The sequence below is a fragment of the Mandrillus leucophaeus genome, unplaced genomic scaffold (assembly GCF_000951045.1).
Source record: "Mandrillus leucophaeus isolate KB7577 unplaced genomic scaffold, Mleu.le_1.0 Scaffold541, whole genome shotgun sequence".
Classification (NCBI taxonomy): domain Eukaryota; kingdom Metazoa; phylum Chordata; class Mammalia; order Primates; family Cercopithecidae; genus Mandrillus; species Mandrillus leucophaeus.
In genome coordinates, this window is record NW_012105820.1 from 720,614 (window position 1) to 740,877 (window position 20,264).

The 20,264-nt window shown below is 47.8% G+C and overlaps 3 protein-coding genes across 11 annotated transcripts in view; 1 reads left to right on the plus strand and 2 right to left on the minus strand.

Moving 5' to 3' along the window:
- Positions 1–2,055, minus strand: part of TNFAIP1 (tumor necrosis factor, alpha-induced protein 1 (endothelial)) — an 11,897-nt gene extending 9,842 nt beyond the window's left edge. For both annotated transcript variants that reach the window (XM_011997532.1, XM_011997531.1), the window contains exon 1: positions 1,716–2,055. The gene's annotated coding sequence lies outside the window, so the exon portion shown is untranslated. The remainder of the gene's footprint in view (positions 1–1,715) is intronic.
- A 27-nt stretch (positions 2,056–2,082) lies between these two features.
- IFT20 (intraflagellar transport 20) lies at positions 2,083–9,865 on the plus strand. Of its 7 annotated transcripts, none has more exons than XM_011997538.1 (6): positions 2,083–2,232; positions 5,472–5,707; positions 5,866–5,994; positions 7,333–7,418; positions 8,929–9,032; positions 9,137–9,865. In XM_011997538.1, the coding sequence occupies exons 2-6, from the start codon at positions 5,632–5,634 to the stop codon at positions 9,165–9,167; spliced, it is 426 nt and encodes a 141-aa protein (XP_011852928.1). In that variant the 5' UTR covers positions 2,083–2,232; positions 5,472–5,631; the 3' UTR covers positions 9,168–9,865. The 7 variants fall into 7 exon arrangements, with proteins under 7 accessions (XP_011852928.1, XP_011852932.1, XP_011852927.1 ...); XM_011997542.1 differs by having other exon boundaries at positions 5,672–5,707; positions 9,545–9,865; XM_011997537.1 differs by lacking the exon at positions 5,472–5,707 and adding an exon at positions 7,991–8,102 and having other exon boundaries at positions 9,469–9,865.
- Positions 9,866–9,964: 99 nt separating this feature from the next.
- On the minus strand, positions 9,965–19,028 carry TMEM97 (transmembrane protein 97). 2 transcript variants are annotated; one of them, XM_011997534.1, is made up of 3 exons: positions 18,764–19,028; positions 12,536–12,680; positions 9,965–11,653 (listed from the first exon to the last, which is right to left on the minus strand). In XM_011997534.1, exons 1-3 carry the CDS (start codon positions 18,998–19,000, stop codon positions 11,394–11,396), a joined length of 642 nt encoding a protein of 213 aa, XP_011852924.1. In that variant the 5' UTR covers positions 19,001–19,028; the 3' UTR covers positions 9,965–11,393. The 2 variants fall into 2 exon arrangements, with proteins under 2 accessions (XP_011852924.1, XP_011852923.1); XM_011997533.1 differs by having other exon boundaries at positions 12,536–12,675; positions 18,764–19,020.
- Between the last annotated feature and the right edge of the window lie 1,236 nt (positions 19,029–20,264).

Below are 20,264 nucleotides of genomic sequence, written 5' to 3' on the forward strand. Positions count from 1 at the left end.
TTTTTTTGAAACAGAGTTTCACTCTTGTTGCCCAGGCTGGAGTGCAGTGGCACGATCTCGGCTCACTGCAACCTCCGCCTCCCAGGTTCAAGCTATTCTCCTGCCTCAGCCTTCCTGAGTAGCTGGGATTACACGCATGCACCACCATGCCCAGCTAATTTTGTATTTTTAGTAGACATGGGGTTTCTCCATGTTAGTCAGACTGGTCTTGAACTCCCGACCTCGGATGATCCGCCCGCCTTGGCCTCCCAAAGTGCTGGGATTATAGGCGTGAGCTACCGCGCCTGGCCTATTGCTATATAATATACGAATCAATTGGAGAGTTGCAGGCAGAGGAGTGATATGATCTGACTTGCTTGTAGTGTATTTTGAAAAGATAACTGCTGCTGGGTAGAGAATGAATTGTAAAGATGCAAGAGAGGAAGTGGGAAGACCAGAGGAAACTGTAGTCTAGGCAAGAAGAGATGACGGCGGGCCTGGACCACGTTGGTAATAACGGAGACAGAAAAAGTGGAATGATTTCACTGAATGCTCATTACATGCAGGAGTTTACAGTTGCTCCTCTCTTGTAAGTGCAACCCAGAAGCAGGGCACTGGTTTCCTAAGTTCACTGCTGTGTTCCCCTAATGGTGCTTAGCACAATGCCATGCACATTTTAAGTATTTAACATATGTCAGTTTGTTAGATTGAAATTGTCCCTGAAAAGATTTAGGTAAGTCCCTGGGAAGAATGTCCAAGGAAGTGGACGGCCAGCGTGGGTGCTGTGTGAAGCAGTGAATTCCTTTGGCGGCTTGTCTGGGAGACTCTTTCCTTTGCCACAGAGGTTGGGTATGGGAGGTGAACCCTCACCAGGAGGCTGCCAATGACTAAGAAACACTAGAATGGTATGAGATCACCTTCCCTTCTTCCGCCCACCTCAAAGGAATAAATCCACCTCCCTAACAGGCATTAGCAAGTTCCCGATGTATTTTGTGTCTAGCCCTAGTTTTCCCAGGATCAAAGAAAGCATACATACATGTTCTGTCAATGCAAAGGAGCTCAAAGGATAGGCCTGCCAAGAGAGGTCGGCGGATCCAGAGTTAATCTATTCCTTTCCTACAAAGCAATTGCTTTGAGCCCCTGGATGACGTCAATCAGATTCCGCCCAGACCAATGGGTTCCAGGAATCCTGTGGCAGGTGACGCCCCAGAAAGTAATTCCAGTGAGAATGAAGTTTCCACTGATAGCCACAGTGCTCTTCCTTCCGCACTTTGTGTGTGGATATTTGGGGATGCCTGGGGCTAGGGGCGGATCCATGGCTCACGCAACGAAGCTAATGGGAACCCAGGCAGAACAAAGGGCAAACAGCCGCGGCTGTAGAAAGAGGAGAGGTCTAAAAGGAAGAAGGACCCAGAAATCCGTCAGACACGGAGGACGGCGCGGGGAAAGCTGAGGTCTAGAGTGGGCGGATCTAGCAGAAACCTTAGGTGTAAAGGTTAAGCGTCACCCAAAAAATCCTGGGAAATGTGGCCGGTGTGGGCTCTTCTCTAGCCCGGGCCACTCCTCACTACCGAGAAACCCACACCGATTCTCACGCCCACCCTCCGTGGGAGATCAGAGCTCTCCTTTTCCCCAACGCCGCCCGCGCCTTTTCCCCAGGACCCGGCCGGGCTCGCTATACACCAGCAGGGGCCGTCCATCCCTTCCCCGAGGGCATCTGCGGGCCCGGCTCTCACCGTCCCCGGGGGCGCCTCTCCTCTCAGCTGGGTGGCCAGTGGACTCCGAGCCGCCCCTAGCCTGCAGCCGCCTGCCCACCAGCAGTCCCAGGCTGTGAGCTCACATCCTGCGCTCGCCGACTCCGCCCGAAGTGCGGCCCAGCCCCGCCGGTCGGGGAGCCTGAGACTACAAGTCCCTGCATGCATAGCGCTCTATCCGGGAAAGGGTGGAGGCGGAATCCCCCGAGGGTCTTCGCGGAGAGAGGAAAGCCACTTCCGGCCGCCTTGCCGGTGCTAAGGCTTCTGGGTCTTGTAGGCCCGACCTCCCCTCGGGCCTCTGTTTCCCAGCAACCTCTGTGGATTCGGGGCTGTAAGTGCTTCCGGGGTCAGGAAGGTAGTGACGTCATGGGTAAACAGGTTCTGTAGCCGTGGCAGCGGCCGTGGCAGGCTGACTGGGTACCCGCTGCCGCTGACCCGGGAGAAGCTGTCTGTCTACATCAGCCTAGGCTGCAGCACGCTGCCGCCGCGGGGCCAGCAGGTAGGCTGACCTCGGGTCGGGGGATGCGGGCGGACCAAGGGCGAGAGGAGCCTGACAGGCCCGCGTCCTGAGGAAAGAGCCCGGGCGGAGAGAGACGTGGGAATTCCGCCCCACTCTCAGGGGGCGCTTTCACACCCAGGTTAGGCCTGGAGTTTGACGCGTTAATGCTTGCCACGATCTTACGAGGAAACTGGGGCTCAGATAAATTCGGGGAATTTACATAGTAAAGAGTCGGCTCGCAGTGCCTCGCATGCATCTGGGAGAGCCTGGGCGCACAAATTATGCCACCGCGTCATGCTCAGGGAGCTTAGTCCCAGCTCTTGGGCCAGGTGTTGCTCAGATGCTCAGACACGCGTGTGATGGGAGTTGGTAGAGAATCTGTGAACTCTTTCCCTGCACCCCTTCTTCCATCTTACCTATCTCTTTAAGCCAGCCCCTCCAATCAGATAGGTGGGCCAAGCCAGATTCATGGGAGTCATGCCTGACTTGTTTTTCTCTTATTCCAAAACCCCCACATTCAGTCAGTCCATTACTAAGCCCCAATCACCTCGACTTACAAAACATCTCAACTCGGAACACTTGTCTTCAGCTGCCAGCCTTGGTTACTGTAATGGTCTCCTGTTTCCACGGTCATTCATTCCGCAAACATTTACTGAGTGCCAGTTATGTGTGGGCACCATGCTAGGTGTTAGGGTTAGAGTGGTGAACAAGAAGGTAGTTGGGGCCTTGCCCTTTCTTGTTCCCTCCAATCCGTTCTCCAGGCTAAGCAAGAATGATCTAAGTCTGATTTTGTTGGTTTGCTGAGAACTCTCTGGCTGCCCATTACCCTTCTGATAAAATCCAAGCTCATTACTGCGTCTTTCAGAGCCTTCCGTGATCCAGCTGTTGCCTCCGTGTCTAGCCTCATTCTGTTCCCTTCTCTTGCTCAGTCTCAGTTCTCGGAATGCATCAAATTTCCTGTTGCCTCAGGATCTTCGCGTATGTGTTTCCTTCTGCCTGCAATGCCTTGCTTCCCTTTGACTTGACAAACTTTTGGACAGTCTTTAGGTCTGTTTAAGTGTCATTTTTTCAGAAGGCCTCTGTAGGCACTCCCCTCCATTCCGCCAGCCATGAACTGTGTCCTGCCGCACTTCACATAGCACCATGTACTTTTCCTTATACTAATACCACGATTTGTGATTATTTGTTTACCATCTGTCCAGAGGCATTGTTTTCACTAGCCTGTCCCCAGAGCAGGGACTCAGTGGATGTTTCTGGATAAATGCGTGCTCTCAGGGAAGGGAGTGGAAGTTGAAGCAGATATTTGCTCCCTCATGTTGCTCGAATCTTTCTGGAGCAGCTGGTCAGATTAATGACCTGTAGCTGCGAAAGCCTTTTTTTTTTTTTTTTTTTTGAGACAGGGTCTCACTGTGTTGCCCAGGCCGGAGTACAGTGGTGTGAACACAGCTCACTGCAGCCTCCACCTCCTGGGCTCAAGCGATCTTCCCAGCTCACCTTCCCAGGTAGCTGGGATTACAGGCGCATGTCACCAGCCCTGGCTATCTTAAAAATTTTTTGTAGAGACGGTATTTTGCCACATTGCCATAGGTTTCGAACTCCTATGCCCAAGTGATCCTCCCACCTCAGCCTCCCAAAGTGCTGGGATTATAGGCATGAGCTACTGCACTGGCCAGATCTTTTTAAAAAGCCCTATTTTAAGGAAGCTACAGATGAACACAGTGCTTCAAAAGGATGATGCTAGCTCACTTACATCAGTGGATTCCAGTGAGGCCAAAGGCTAGAGTCCTCTACAGACAGCTCATAGACACGTATTAGTTGGCCCATGCAGTGTTGGATGTGGGTTCTCCCCCTTACTTAAAAGTTTTGAATTACATACCAACATTGAGATATTGGATTTCTGGTCCTCTTAAAAACCAGAAGTTCTGGCCGGGTGCGGTGGCTCATGCCTGTAATCCCAGCACTTTGGGAGGCTGAGGTGGGTGGATCACGAGGTCAGGAGTTTAAGACCAGCCATGGCCAACATGGTGAAACCCCGTCTCTACTAAAAATACAAAAATTAGCTGGGCAAGGTGTCAGGCGCCTATAATCCCAGCTACTCAGGAGGCTGAGGCAGGAGAATTGCTTGAACCCAGGAGGTGGAGGTTGTAGTGAGCCGAGATCATGCCACTGCACTCCAGCCTGGACAATGGAGTAAGACTCCTTCTCAAAACAACAACGACAACAACAAAAGACCCAGAAGTTCTGGAAACAGTGAGACTTGATTATTTTCGAACCATTGCTCCTCTTGTGGCACACCTGCCCTAGACAGCCACCCCCAGAATCACCCCATTCAGAACAGGACTTCTCTAAGGAAGCCACGAGGGAAACAGCTGAGGCTGGGGGCAGTGGGGGTAGAGGGAAGGGGCTGGTGCAGGTCCAAGTGATGGTAGACTTTGGAGCACCTGGGTTTTAGAATTGGCATAGCAGCTAATTGCTAGATGTAACTAGCATTGCCTCCCTTTTTAAACAGGTCATATGATGTCTATTTTTAATTTTGTGTGTGTGTGTGTGCGTGTGTGTGTGTTTGAGCTAGAACGAGGGTGAGTTTTCAGTATTTCTTTCCCAGAATTGAGGCATCCTTTGGAACAGAAATGCAAGGTGGCTTGGAAAGGGAGAAGATATCTTTGTTAGTTCTCTGTTGCCTACAGAAAAAATCGTAACTCTTTAGCTTGGCATACGGGTCTTCCTGGTCTGGCTCCAGCTCACCTTTTCAGCTCCATCCTTTTTCCTTTCATCCTTAGGCGGGGTAGGTCCTTTCAGTGACTTCATGCTGTTTTCTCTGCTTGGAATACCTATCCCTGGCCTGCTGCCTTGATATGTTCTTGCTGATACTTCATTCCTTTTTGTGTTTTCTGCTAGAAAGAGAATAACCCAACTTTGATTCCCAATTCAGGCAGGCATACATTTTGAGTAATATTCTTACTCCTGACTTTGTATTTTTTAACTATAATTTTTAATTCACCCAGATTTCTTTTATTTGGTTTTTGTGTTGTTCCAGTATGTGTATTTGAGAAGCCTTCTCATATGCTTTTGGGTACATAACTGGTGATACATAAAGTAAATACACTTATGGCTCACAACTTAGTTCAGATGTCACTCCTTCTTTAACGGCTCTGTCCTCCTCTGGCTCTTTACTGATATTTCTAAACAAGCATTTAACACAGTGTGATTTTTCAGTTTCCATGTCTGTCTTCCTCCAGCTGAACTATGTGTCTTCAGGGCGGGCACCGTGTTGCATTCATCTTTGTACCCCCAGCATCTAGCAGTGTTGGCATGTAGTAGGCACTCAAGAAATGTGTGTTGAATGAACGATGCCTGTGACAAGCAAGCGGACTTTATTCTTTCCTGACCCTTGCTCCTATGACACACCTCCTCCTGACTGCCACTGTCACTCCTTCAGAGCAGAACTCCTCTAGGAAGTCTGGATGGGAAACAGGTGAGGCTCAGAGAGGTGGTGGCAGAGGGAATGGGGAGCCTTTGGAACATCTGGGTTTTTGGCATTGGTGTCCAAGGGCAGGAACAGGGCTGGCTTGGCAGCAGGCATTTCATTGGGTGGCTAGGAAGTGATGAGGAATTGGGCTGGTTTCTTTGCAGCCATGGCCAAGGACATCCTGGGTGAAGCAGGGCTGCACTTTGATGAACTGAACAAGCTGCGGGTGTTGGACCCAGAGGTTACCCAGCAGACCATAGAGCTGAAGGAAGAGTGCAAAGACTTTGTGGACAGTGAGTATTGGGGAGATACCGTGTCACTCAGCTTTGAGCTGCCATTCCAACTGTACCCCAGGCTCATCTTGGCCCTGCCACAGTGGAGCTGCTGGCTCCCTGGAGGTCGAATCTGGCATCTGTGAGTTCCCATGTGCCACCCTTCTCTGCCTGCCCTCGTGCTCTCATGTGTCCCCAACAGAGCACCAGTCAAACCAAACACTGGGATGGGGAGGGTGTTTTTAGAGATGCCATCTTTCATTTCTTGCTCTTAGAAACCTTAAACTTTCTGGGAACATAACCATGGCTTGGGGGTGAGAAATAGAATTATGTACTCCTGATTTGATTTCTTCAGAGGAAGTCTTCTTAGTGGCAGGTTCTCTGTTATTTGGAGTTAGAAGTGATAAGTGAAGTTTCTAGAAGCAGCTCAACAGACTTACTGAAGTCATCTTTTGGCTAGAAATCTTCAGGAAGCCTCCTGTCCCAGCAGCCAAGTAAGCCCAATGCATTCAGTACAGAGCCCGATCTAGCTAGAGCAAGGGATTTCTGAGCTTTCTGGGGGCTTCCTAGGTTGTGGAGAGAGCTTGATTAGTGAAAGGTAGCTTGGGTTCTGTCACTAACCTTCTGTGACTGATATGCCATGCACACACCTCTCTGGGCCTTAGTTTTCCCTCAGTAAGTTGTGTTTCCGTCACATCCAGGACATTGGAGAAAGTGAGCAGGAGATTAGGCACTTAATGCTGTGAGCTCTCTATTTTCTGTGGTTACAAGTGGGAAGCCCCCATCCCCACTGTTAATTGAAATCTGGTGTCATACCCGTAGCTAGTCCAGAGGCAGCGCTTGTGTCCTGAGGCTGCCCTTTTGTGAACAACAGTGCTTCCTGTCATTCCTGGGGAAGCAGGGTTGGGGTCTGTCTGGAGGATGAGCCCAGCAAGGGCCTAGTGCTTTCATAGCGTGAGATCATAGCAGCTGGTTGGCTCAGTGGGGACACAAGGTCCGGGTATGTCCTGGTCCAGCTGGCCACCCTTCTCTAGGTTCAGACCAAGGGTAGGAGACAGGCCAATAGGCACCAAAGTGTTTAAGTGACAGGGTCTCGCTATGTTCCCCAGGCTGGAATGCAGTGGCAGTTCACAGGCATGATCACACATCCTCTAACTCCTGGGTTCAAGTGATCCTCCCACCTCAGCCTCCTGAGTAGCTGGGACTACAGGTGCTCGCCACCATGCCTGGCTCACACCAAACTATTTTGACACAAATTAGAAGGGGCAGTCAGCTCTGCCCTCGCACTGCCTCAGCACTCTACCGAAGGGCAGTGATGAGACTGAGGAAATATTTTATTTTTTGTTCTTTTTCTGAAAGAAATTGGCCAGTTTCAGAAAATAGTTGGTGGTTTAATTGAGCTTGTTGATCAACTTGCAAAAGAAGCAGAAAATGAAAAGATGAAGGTAAGATCAGCATGTCTTCTGCCTACGTCTTGGCCTGGGACCCTAGTTTACTACCCTCTCATCTTTCTTCCCTCTTGATTTGTTTAGAGGGGTGGGTGGGTGAGTTTTCATTTAAGATTTTAAGGCCGGGCGCGGTGGCTCAAGCCTGTAATCCCAGCACTTTGGGAGGCCGAGACGGGCGGATCACGAGGTCAGGAGATCGAGACCATCCTGGCTAACATGGTGAAACCCCGTCTCTACTAAAAAATACAAAAAACTAGCCGGGCGAGGTGGCAGGCGCCTGTAGTCCCAGCTACTCGGGAGGCTGAGGCAGGAGAATGGCGTAAACCTGGGAGGCGGAGCTTGCAGTGAGCTGAGATCTGGCCACTGCACTCCAGCCTGGGCGACAGAGTGAGACTCCGTCTCAAAAAAAAAAAAAAAAAAAATCTGGCCACTGCACTCCAGCCTGGGCGACAGAGTGAGACTCCGTCTCAAAAAAAAAAAAAAAAAAGATTTTAATAACTTCTAGTCCACTTAACCTACTGAACTTACGCCAGTCTTTATTTCCTTTAATCTTTTTTTTTTTTTTGGAGACAGAGTCACCCAGGCTGGAGTGCAGTGGCGCAATCTCGGCTCACTGCAACCTCCACCTCTCAGGTTCAAGAGATTCTCCCACCTCAGCCTCCCAAGTAGCTGGGACTACAGGTGTGCACCAACACACCCAGATTACTTTTTTGTATTTTTTTTTTTTGAGATGGAGTTTTCTCTCGTTGCCCAGGCTGGAGTGCAAGGGTGCGATCTTGGCTCACTGCAACCTCCGCCTCCAGGGTTCAAGCGATTCTCCTGCCTCAGCCTCCCAAGTAGCTAGGATTACAGGCACGCGCCACCACGCCTGGCTAATTTTGTATTTTTAGTAGAGACAGGGTTTCTCCATGTTGGTCAGGCTGGTCTCGAACTCCCAACCTTAGGTGATCCACCTGCCTCAGCCTCCCAAAATGCTGGGATTAAGGTGTGAGCGACTGCACCCAGCCATTTTTTTTTTTGTATTTTTAGTAAAGACGGGGTTTCACCATGTTGGTCAGGCAAACTCCTGACCTCAAGTGATCTGCCTACCTTGGCCTCCCAAAGTGCTGGGATTGCAGGCGTGAGCCACCACACCTGGCCTCCTTTCATCTTCATATCAGCACTGATGTAGATGGCTTTATCCTTATTTTATAAATGAAGAAATGAAGGCGTACATAGTATGATTGGTGAAAGGCACAAGGCTGAATGGCACCACCAAATGTGCTATTGTGTCTGTGTCCCTGGCTCTAGGAATACTCCTAGACCTGTCTCAAAGCTGCCGTCAAGTTCTTGAGGCACTTTGTGATCAGTAGGTTAATCCTTCTGACTTAACCTAAAAGCTTTGGGGCTCCACTCTCTTTTCCTCTCCGGAGACTGACATAGCTCCCAGATGACCCCTCCCCACTTTGAGGACTTGATGCTGTAGACGGTTTTAATGAAGCCATGGCCTTCTCTGGCAATACTGTAGGCCATCGGTGCTCGGAACTTGCTCAAATCTATAGCAAAGCAGAGAGAAGCTCAACAGCAGCAACTTCAAGCACTAATAGCAGAAAAGAAAATGCAGCTAGAAAGGTAAGAAGTCATGATGTAAAGCAAGTTCTTTACACAGCTGAATTTCCACTCTTCCTTCTGGAGTGATCACTTCTTGTCCTTACTCTTCATCATTGTTTTCCCAGGAATAGCATCTCACTTGTCATCCTGATTTGAAGATTTTTAAAAATAAAATTACATTTGATGGGAAGGAAATAGAAAACTTAGTATCAAACCACCTCTAGTAGTTTGAGCATGAAAGGGTCTACGAAGTTGGCTGGCTCTCTGAAAGAAGACTTTCCTAGGGCTGGAGATTTCTCATGGGTGGCTCTGGGTAGGGCTTTGCCTCTTTCTTTCTTCATTCTGAACTCACACCATTTCTTGAAATCATTTAAACCTCTATATCCTTCTCTAGAAGAATTAAGTCTGTGGTTTACTTCATCTTTTTTTTAGGGCCTCTAACAATTTTGTTTTTCAGGTATCGGGTTGAATATGAAGCTTTGTGTAAAGTAGAAGCAGAACAAAATGAATTTATTGACCAATTTATTTTTCAGAAATGAACTGAAAATTTCTTTTATAGTAGGAAGGCAAAACAAAAAAAGCCCCTCAAAACCAAAAAAACCTCTGTAGCATTCCAGCGGCTTGACCAATGACCTGTCACAAGAGGTGGCGTGTAAGGAACGCAGCCCCCTGAAGACAGCACTACAAGTCTGGGGGAGCCAGTTTTAAACATCAGTGCACAGCTGCTGCTGGTGGCCCTACAGTGTACGTTCTCACTTCTTATGCTTAATTGGAACTAAGCAGTTTGTAAACTTTCATCCTTTTTTTGTAAATTCACAAAGCTTTGGAAGAATACATTTTTGTTTTCAAATGGCTTGATGTACCTTTTTTTCCTGTTGCCCTTGAAATATGTTTAACCCCTCGTGAGAGAACCCTGGATTCTCTATCCCCCGTCCACAAAACAAACCAGGCAGTGGTCAGCAGCTACCTTTATTTGGATCACACATGTGAGTCAGACAGTACCACTAATCAGACCAATATGGCTTGTGAGCAAAATGGGTGGAAATAGAGGGAACTGACTGGGACCTGTTGTCTAACATCATTTTAAGGTTGGACTTGAGCAGAGACTTAGAGAAAGCTGATGGAATGCCAAGCATCAACGTGAAGGACCCTCTATGCACACAGTGGATGTTATGCCTGGCTGTAGCCACCTTCCCTTCTGAGAACAAGATGGGAACCACTGAAGTGTATTAAAGGATTAAGTTATCCACTAGGAAGCATACTAGCACACTTCCAGATCAGCCTTGAGATGCTAGACTTCAGATACAGGAACCTGTGTCAGGTGGCTTCTAGAAATGTGGAAGACTAAGATTTAGAAATAGAATAAACTAACTTAAAAACAAACAAACAAACAAAAACCTTCCAGGACGATCTGTTTACAACAGCAACAAAAACATTTTCCAGTTTAATCCATTTCTGACTGAAAGTCATTGTTGGGCTGACCCTTAAGGAAAACTAGGTTTAAACTTCTTTGCATAGTATTTTTTCTTTTTTCCTTGGGTTAGAGGTGGGGACAAGAAAACATTGATATAGTTTTGAATTAACATTAAAGAGGCAAAATTTCACATTTAAAATGGCCCAAAATATACTGTTCATTTTGCTGACAGGTGATAACACTCTTGAGAATCAGGTGTGGAGGGTTTAGTCATAATAAGCATATATGCTGTAGGTCAGGTGACTCATGAACATGTCAAACAGGCCATGTTCTTTAGCAGTTTCTGGTCTGGTCCTGCTTTTAGTAATCTTGCGGTGGAACTCAGGCACACAGGTATTTGGTACTACTTCCTTATAACCTAGCCCACACCCCTTTGCCCACTCTCAAGCTGATCGGTCTGTTCATCCCAGAGCCCTTAGAAGGTGAAGGTTTGGGCTGGGCCCAGTGGTTGACGTCTGTAATCCCAGCACTCAGGGAGACTGAGGTGGGCCGATCACTTGAGCCTAGGTGTTCGAGACCAACCTGGGCAACATGGCAAAACCCCGTCTCCACAAAAAAAAAAAAAAAAAAAAATAGCCATACGTGTTGGTACACGCCTGCAGTTCCAGCTACTTGGGAGGCTGAGGAAGATAGCTTGAGCCCAGGAGGCAGAAGTTGCAGTGAGCTGAGATCATGCCACTGCCCTTTACTCCAGCCTGGGCAACAGAGTGAGACTGTCTTTTTTTTTTAAAAAAAAAAAAAAAAAGGTGAGGGTTTGACGTGGTTCCTGACACCATCTTGCTCTTGTGCATTGCTGCCAGTGGTTCAAATGCTGCTGAAGATGTGGATTCTGAGCAGTGTTCCTTGTATTGTATCCAACAAGCAACCACCCTGTAGGCATCTCTACCCTGAGCCAGTGGTTGTTTCCTTCATTTTTTTTTTCTTTTCTCCTCATACTTGTAGTAGGGGCTCCGCAACATGAAAATTAAAAGTATGAACGGGATGAGTAAGTAGGGGGCATAGACAGATATAAGCGTTAACCGTTCATGCAAAGTCTCAGGTCTTTGCCCCTTGAAACCACTGGCTTTGGAGAAATCCTCAAACAGAAATGTGGAGAGTATTGGAATTAAGGTCGTCATGGTGTGAACGGAGTAGATGATTGCAGGAGTTCGAATCCACTTGCAGCTTCCTGAGGTAGTCAGGGGAAAAGAAAAATGGTTAGGTCTGTTCATGACTCAAAGGTGTCCATGACCTTCCCACTGTCTCTGCCTGCCTGCTTTCTTCTACTCCCTTCTCCCAGTGGAAACTCAGAACTGGAAACCTGGATGTGCCACACTGCCCAACATGCAGATTTATGTGACAGCTGACAGCTCGCTGAAGAACCAAGAATATAACTCAGAACATAACTCAGCAAAACTCTAGGGCAATAAAACCGCCATTACCTGTTAAAACCTGTGTGGGATAAAATTCCAGGGGAGGGAAATCCCTGCCCCATGGCATCTGTTTGTTCAGTAAATATATATAGGTGAGAGGATCAGGAGGCAGATTCAGTGACCCCAGGGGATGCCAATGGGAAACAAGCATTTTCAGCGGTTCTAGCTTCGTTATCAAGTACACGTGTGTGGTCACCTTTTTTAAAAAGCATTGATTATAAGAACACTAAGAATAATTTTAAAATGAGAAGCACGTTAGGGATTAGCCTGATGCTACAGCTTATAAGTCAGTATGATACTATCCAACACAGAGAAATAAAAGCCAACAAAAAGAGAAATTAATTCTGTTGGGGAACAAAACAAAAGGGAACAAGCTCATCGTTTAAGTGGTCTCAGGTTTCATGTGTATGCAAGGGATTTCTAGACTGAGGCAGCCGTGCAGCCCCACTGACCACAGACATGAACCTGAGCCACACTAATGTCCCTTTACAAGATTTACCCTGGTTATTTCCCCCAGATCCTACGGCATCCTCCCACAAACTATGGGGACCATCCCCTTCCCTTTGGAGATACTTCCCCAAAAGATTTCTGGGACCTGATTTCTGGGTAAAAATGGGATTTTCCCACCATTTACCAACCTTTGAGGAAGGCATACGTTGCAATGGGAAAGAAAGGCAGCTGAAACACAAGCTCGCAAAACAGAAAGGACTTAAACCAGGCTGGGGGCTCCTGCAACAGCGGGTCTTTGAACTCCTTAGCATACCACTTCAGCAGGTTTCTAAACTGAAAAAGAAAATGATCGTGATGAATTACAGCCACCTGGCCTCAACAGGCTCGGTTCTAGCTCATTTGAAAATACACTGGAGGAGCCTGTCATTAATTAGCACCCCCAACCCCAGCAGCAGATGGCATGTCCAGCTGGCTTTTGTGACACAGCCTAGATGGTCATTTAATAAAAACTTACTATCCCTAACTCAAATGTTCCCTTCTCTGTGAAGTTTTCTTAACTCTTCCAGCCCCTTCTTTGTGCTACCCAGCATCTGTTCATAATTCCAAGATAACACATCCAGATGTGTTGGCCACTGTCAGGAGCAACAATAAGTATCTGGCACTTAGTAGGCACTCAGGGTGTTCGCTGAATGAACAAATGTGACATTTCTGCCAACAATATCATTCTTTGTTTAAAAAAACAAACGTGAAAACCATCCTGACACTTTCCCGTTTGCAATGGCAACTACACACCAAGCTCCAAAGGCCAGATTCCCTCAAATGCAGAAATGAATTTCCCTCTTCTTTTCTGGGGGTGGGGGTGGCAGTGAAAGGGGAGGTAAATCTAACCTCTGTGGCGATGTAATTTTGGACACTTTAATTCCAATATGGCAAACAAGTTCCTTATCATTCTTAACTCGCCTAATTCTAATTTTTGGTTTTTAGGAGACAGAATTTTAGTGGAAGAACAAACTCTGCCCCAAACTACAAACTACCTAGTAGCTTCTTGGTTATGCAGGGCTTTAGCGTCTCAGTTCTAGCTTGGGCCCCACGCTTCTAATTACCCTGTCAAATAAAAAGGATGTGGATCCATGCTGACCTGGCTACAGGCAGAGAAAAGAAGCAGAGTTTAAGGCTGCCCATCTTGGGCTTTTATAGGAGCCCAAAGCCTAGTGCTCTTGGCTCTATGTGGACTACTAAACGTCTGTAACATCACATTTTACCTCCTAGATGAGGCATTGTCCTGACACATAGGCCTTCAAAGACAAATCAGTCTTGATATTATGATTAATAAAGGCAACTCCAGGGTAAGAATTTATCTTACAATGGAAAATCCAAGAATATTTTTCCTGTTAATTTTTAATCAAAAGATAAAGGCTCACTATTGTGAAATAGAAGCCCCACTGCTGCAAGAGCACTTTAAGCAAACATCCAGAAACAAATATCCTGTTAGCATATTTTTGATTTCAGAAAGGCTCTGGCTAGATAACCAATTTATTGACCAAAGGATCTCCAAATTTGTACTTAATTTGAAATTGAAATTCATAAGCACTTTTCTGGATGGGAATGTGGTTTGAATAGGATTGAATTGATAGGAAACACAAAGGCTAAGTCACTGTCCCTCTCCAGGGTTCTATTTCCTCATCTATAAAATAAGCAACTTGGACTAGATGTTTTCTTAAGATCCCTTTTTTGCTTTTTAGATTTTTAAAAATACTGGATGAAACTACCTGCTTTAAAAGATTGACTGTAAAATTATTATTTTTGAGACAGTCTCTGTTGCCCAGGCTGGTGGAGTATGGTGATTTGATCTCGGCCCACTGCAGCCTCAACATCCTGGGCTCAGATGATTCTCTCACCTCAGCTTCCCCAGTAGCTGGGACTACAGGTATGCACCACCAAACTCAGCTAATTTTCTGTAGAGATGGGGTTTTGCCACATTGCCCAGGCTGGTTTTGAACTCCTGGGCTCAAGTGATCCTCTTGCTTCAGCCTCCCAAAGTACTGGGATTACAGGTGTGAGTCACCGCACCCGGCCTGACTGCAAAATGTAAGAGGCATTCTGGGTCAGGCCCGGTGGCTCATGCCTATAGTCCCAGCACTTTGGGAGGTCAAGGCAGGTGGATCACCTGAGGTCAGGAGTTGGAGACCAGCCTGGCCAATATGGTGAAACCCCGTCTCTACTAAAAATACAAAAATTAGCTGGGTGTGGTGGCACACGCCTATATTCCCAGCTACTCTGGAGGCTGAAGCAGGAGAATCGCTTGAACCCAGGAGGTGGGAGCTTGCAGTGAGCTGAGATAGAGCCACTGCACTCCAGCCTGGGTGACAGAGCGAGACCCCATCTCAAAAAAAAAAAAAAAAAAAAAGGCATTCTGGTTATTTGAACCTCATTTTCTATTCAATTTGCATACAACCTTTCTGATCCAACTATTTTGTAAATTGAGGCAGACTCGTATAGCACTTTAATTTCTAAGGCCTACAAGATGAGATCAGCGAAATTTAAAAAACCTTATCACCCAGATATCGTAATAATGAATTATCATAATCGTAACCAACCATCTTACACAGTCATATACCTGCCACCTGATGCCAGAATGAGGCTGGGACTAATTGTGAGTAGGAGAGTAGAAAGCCCAGGCACCTGGCAGACAGGTGAGGCGGGTAGGACCTGGGGCAGAGTGCCTGGCTTTAGGCAAGGCCTTTAATCTCCCTACACTTGTGTCCCCATCAATAAAACAGAGCCAATAATAGTGCCTACTTCACTATTGGTAAGATAGTGACTTAATATATGTAGTCTTTAAAATAATGGCTAGCACATAATGATTACTTAATTGAATGTAATTAATACATATTTGGAGATATTCAAGTTTAATCCCATTAAAATCACAGCTCACAACTGGTCATTAAAAATTATTAGCTATGACCTCCCCAATAAAGGTAATGAAACTGTTTACATTTATACCTGACTCACATTTGACTCAACTCACCCTTGTTATCCATTAAAAGATGCACCTGGTCTGCACACATGCTCTCTAAACCAGGGGTTCCCACTCACCAATCTTGTACTTCTGTAAGTTAGAATGGGAATACAGACTGATTTCAGAGCCAGATGCTCACTTGTTTTTCCTTATTTTTACCAGAAGCAATGTTATCCAGCTGCAAATGATACTACAAAACACTTCCCATCCTCTCCTTTCCATTTTCGTATCCAAACTAAATTCTTCCTGTTTCATAATAAAATAAGAGTTTTTCCAGGCCGGGCACGGTGGCTCACACCTGTAATCCCAGCACTTTGGGAGGCGCAGATCGCCTGAGGTCAGGAGTTTGAGACCAGCCTGGCCAACATGGTGAAATGCTGTCTCTAAAAAAAATATGAAAATTAGCTGGGCGTGGTGGCATGCACATGTAATCCCAGCTACTCGGGAGGCTGAGGAAGGAGAATTGCTTGAACCCGAGAAGCAGAGGTTGCAGTGAGCTGAGATCGCACCACTGCATTCCAGCCTGGGCGACAGAGACTGTCTCAGGAAAAAAAAAAAAGAAAAATTTAAAAAAATAAGAGTTTTTCCAAGCAGTGATTTGATGCAATCCAAGAAAAAAAATTTATTTTGCAAATTTCAGCCCAACCACTAGGTGATCTCCTACAGGCTTTTAGCTCTAGGAAAAATTCCTTCTATTTTGGGAAGAAAACAACAGACGTTAAATTTTGGCGTTTTTCAAAGAGAATGTGAGAATAATTCAAGGCTTTTATTATTATTTGCCCCATAGAGAAGTAACAAAATCAGCATTTCCTACACCAAAGCAACAAGAATGGAGGCACAGACCTTCCATGCTAGGATGCCCCCGTGCTAATGCCTTCAAACATAATCACACACACAGATACAGCACACAACCAGGATGCCCCTGTGCTAATGCCTAACATCACATCTCACACACAGGTTCTGGCCAGATGCTGCCTGCACTGACCCTTGGGCCTTCTGCAGTAAGTCAGGATTAAAAAAATAAAGCTGATGCTGGGAATGGTCGGTCACGCCTGTAATCTTAGCACTTTGGGAGGCTGGGGCAGGAGGATGGCCTGAGCCCAGAAGACCAGCCTGGGTAACATAGTAAGACATCATCTCTACAAAAAATAAAAAGTTAGCCAGGTGTGCACCTATGGTCCTAGCTACTCAGGAGACAGGTGGGAGGATCTCTTACGCTCAGGAGTTCAAGGCTGTGGTAAGCCATGACTGCATCATAACACTGCAAGCCTGGGTGACAAAGGACCCTGTTTCTTAAAAAAAAGACTGAGGAAATTTTATCAAATTTAAACATTTAAATGGGATCTTTATGATATGATGCTGAGCACCTTCTAAGTGTATTTTGTTAGGGGTGAGCAAGATGGGCTTGTGGGAATGGCACATCCAGGAAGGATAAAGAAACCAACAGCTGTGAAGTCTGGAATGGCTACATGGAGTAGCAGGCTAATTATGAAGTATTAAAAGGTCCTATAACACCAGAGATTGTAAACAGGCAGCCTGCCTGAGTATTGCTGGCCATACAGGTTTCAAAAACCACAGGCCAACACTGTAGTAGATTTTCCTTTCTTTAGGGCAATTAATGGTTACTGCACGGCTGCGATGACCTCTTCGGTTTTCAGGAAGAGTCTGTACTATCTGGCCCTGTAGTAGGCTGAATAGTGACCCCCAAAGATAAACACATCCTAATCCCTGGAACCTGTGACTGTTACTTTATTTGGCAAAAGGGACTTTGCAGATGTAAATAAGGATTTTGAGATGGGAGATTTTCTGGGTTATCTGGTGCGCCCTGAATGTATGACAAGTGTCTTTATAAAAGCGAAGCAGAGGGAGCTCTGACTACAGAAAGTGTGGCAATGTGATGACCTGAAGCAGAGATTGAAGGGATGTGAACACAAGCCAAGGAACATTGGCAGCCACCAGAAAATGGAAGAGGCAAGAACCAAATTCTCCCCTGGAGCCCTCAGGAGTGAGCCCTGCCTTGATTTGAGCACTGTAAGATTTCATTGTGAACTTCTGGCCTCCAGAACTGTAAACAAATAAATCTGTTAAATCACTATATTTGTGGTAACTACAACAGCAATATGAAAACGAACCCACCCTGTATACGTTTGAGCTTATAATTTAACTCAACTCTCTCAACAGCTGAGGATACAGAGCCCTGACCCGCCCAAGTCACCACCAGTTCTTGGAAGAACCAAGTCCCCAGACCGCACCTTGCCTCATACTACCTACGCTTTTCCCACGCAAAAGGAGGCCAGAGGTCTTCCCGTTGTGTTTGGTTCTAGAAGGAAACAAAAGAGTGACTTATGGGAGTGGTGGAACATTCTTGAACCATGGCCTTTTTGGGAGAGTTAGGTCCCTTGAAAAGTCGATGGGAGCTATATTCTCCTTCCAGGAAACAAAGGCATACACATTTTGCACCCATTTTTGGGAGCTCATGACCCTCAGGTAATGAACTTTTCCTCGGCAGAGAAAAAGCATTTAAGGAGAAACAGAGGCAAAATAAAATCTTCAGGTAGACAAGTCAGTCCTGCCTACAGTTCTAGATAAGTTGCAGAAACAGAACTGAGGACAGGAATCCATGGAAGAAGGTCACAGGGTCCAGATACGAGAAAAAAACCCAACGAACCGGGAAACTAAAACTGTAGCTTGGAAGAAAAAAACAAAGCAATAAAGCAGAGTTTGGGGTTAAAAGAATGCTCTCCAACAACCACGAAATCGGGATTTTCACCTTGTTTTTACTCGGGAGATCATTGTTACTCGAACCCAATATTGAAGAGCCAAACTGAAAAGATGGCAATTTACTCTCGAGCTCTGGAAGTTGCTGGAACCTGACCTTGAAGCAGTGACGATCTGTGAACGCCCCAGCTGCACCAACCAAGGTCCTAAACCTTCAGACAGGTCTGTTTCTACTTGGACTTTTTCTCTGGGATCAGACTGGTATTTTAAAGCCCTTCCAAAAAAAAAAAAAAAAAAAAAGATTAAAGCAAACCTAACATGTGGCTTTAGACACCACTTCATCCAGACTACTTCCCTCAGACACTGACAACCGGCCAGAGGTGGAATCGAGGGAAACCTTAAACCCAGGGAAGAAGTGACTTTAAAGGAAACAAAGCGTTCGCCCCTGCCGCTTGGGAGAAGGGTCTGGGATAGAGACAAAGCCCGAGGAAAACACAGAGCTAAAGTTTTTAGGGTTAGGAGCTGGGGAGGCATGGGCAGGACCCGAGGGAGGCGACAGGACCCAAGGGAGGCGGCAGAACTGGAACCCAGGGTGCGCGAGCGCGGAGGAGGTGAAGGCCCTGTGGACGCAGCGCGCGGCAAAGCCTCGGCGGGCCGGGATAAGACGGGCGCCCCTCACCTCGACTGGGTAAAGCTCGCGCGGCAGCACCGCCTGCAGGTCCATGAACAGGGTGATGGGGATATGGCTGAGAAAGTAGAGGCCCAGCAGCCACTCCACGCAGCGCCTGGTTGCCGGAACCCCCATCGTCCGTCGGTTGGGCCTGGACCGGCCCACGTGAGAAGAGGTGCCAAGTCCGCGCGCCTTCCCGGACCCACTGGCCTCGGTCGCCGCCCCTCCCCCTCGAGGGCTATGCATGCCGCTCCCATTGGCTGGCGAGAAGAGGAGGCTCGCGGACAGAGGGCGGTATTCCCAGCAGGGCGCATCCATTGGTCCGTATAAGTATAGCGCGTGGAGAAGGCGTCTCGTAAGCCGTTTCCATTGGCCACCGGGAGCGCCGCGTGGGCGTGGCTTAGTCACGTCTTTCGGCGCGCGGCTACGCAGTGCAGATCGCGGATGCAAGGGCGGGCCCTACGTTTCCGTGCTGGCTCGGTGGTATCCTGGTCTCCGGGCGGCTGCCGGCGGTGCTCCCTTCCATCATGGCTCCGTTCGCTCGCTCTGTTCGTGTACTAGTGACCAGCGCCTGTTCTGGGTCGCAGTGCCCCCGTGCAGTGCGGGCGTCACGGAGCAGGGGTCGCAGAGCGGGGCACGAGCGCCGCGGCGCAGGTTCCCGGCCCAGCCGGGGTTGCGGGTCGGGGGAGGCTGCCGGCCGCGGTGAACAAAGAAGCAGAGGGGAGGACTCGAGGGACGTAGGAGGCAGTAAAATGGACAGGAATCCTCACCGGCTGTGGAGCATGAGGAAAGGTCAAGGATTCGTTCACTCGTTCAGCAAATACTGATGTTCAACTCCACGCTGGGCGTAGGCCTGTCTCGGGGCAGGATCGCCGAGGCTACCATTTGCTAAGAGGGGACACAGGGCAAGGGAGTGCGAGGAAGGAATGCAGCTTGGACTACGTGGACCTTGAGTGGGCTGCAGCGTTGGTTGGAGGAGGCAGTTGGGTGAGCCTGTCTGGAGAGGTAGGCTTGTGAGGCATCCGCCTTTGATGGCGAGCAGAGGGCCTGGGAGAGATCCCGGGGGAGCTCCAGCCTTGGGTCATGGGAGGAGGGGACTGAGATAGGAGCGGACTAGCAGGAGACGATGTCACAGGGAGGGGCAGCCGTGTCAACACTGAGTGATGCCCACCTGTGGCCCTGTGGGGAACAGCTGTGTCGTGGGGGCAGGAGCCAGGGAGTGACAAAGTGGGGAAATGGAGGCAGGAAGTGTAAACACGAAGGGGAGGAGACATGGGGCAGTAGCTGGAGAGAGGCACTCGAGAGTTTATTTTTCAGGTGAGAAAGACTTGAGCTAGTTTAGTTTGGACAATGGGAGAGGTTGCCCCTACTCGAGAAGAGCAAGAAATGCGGCTCAAAGCCCTGGAGGAGGCGGAGAGGATGGAAGGATTGGGGTGGGTTAGGTGGGTGCTCTGCGCTCCACCCAGCTGCCCCTTCCCTTGGGACGCTATGGGCTAGGACAGAGGGATTG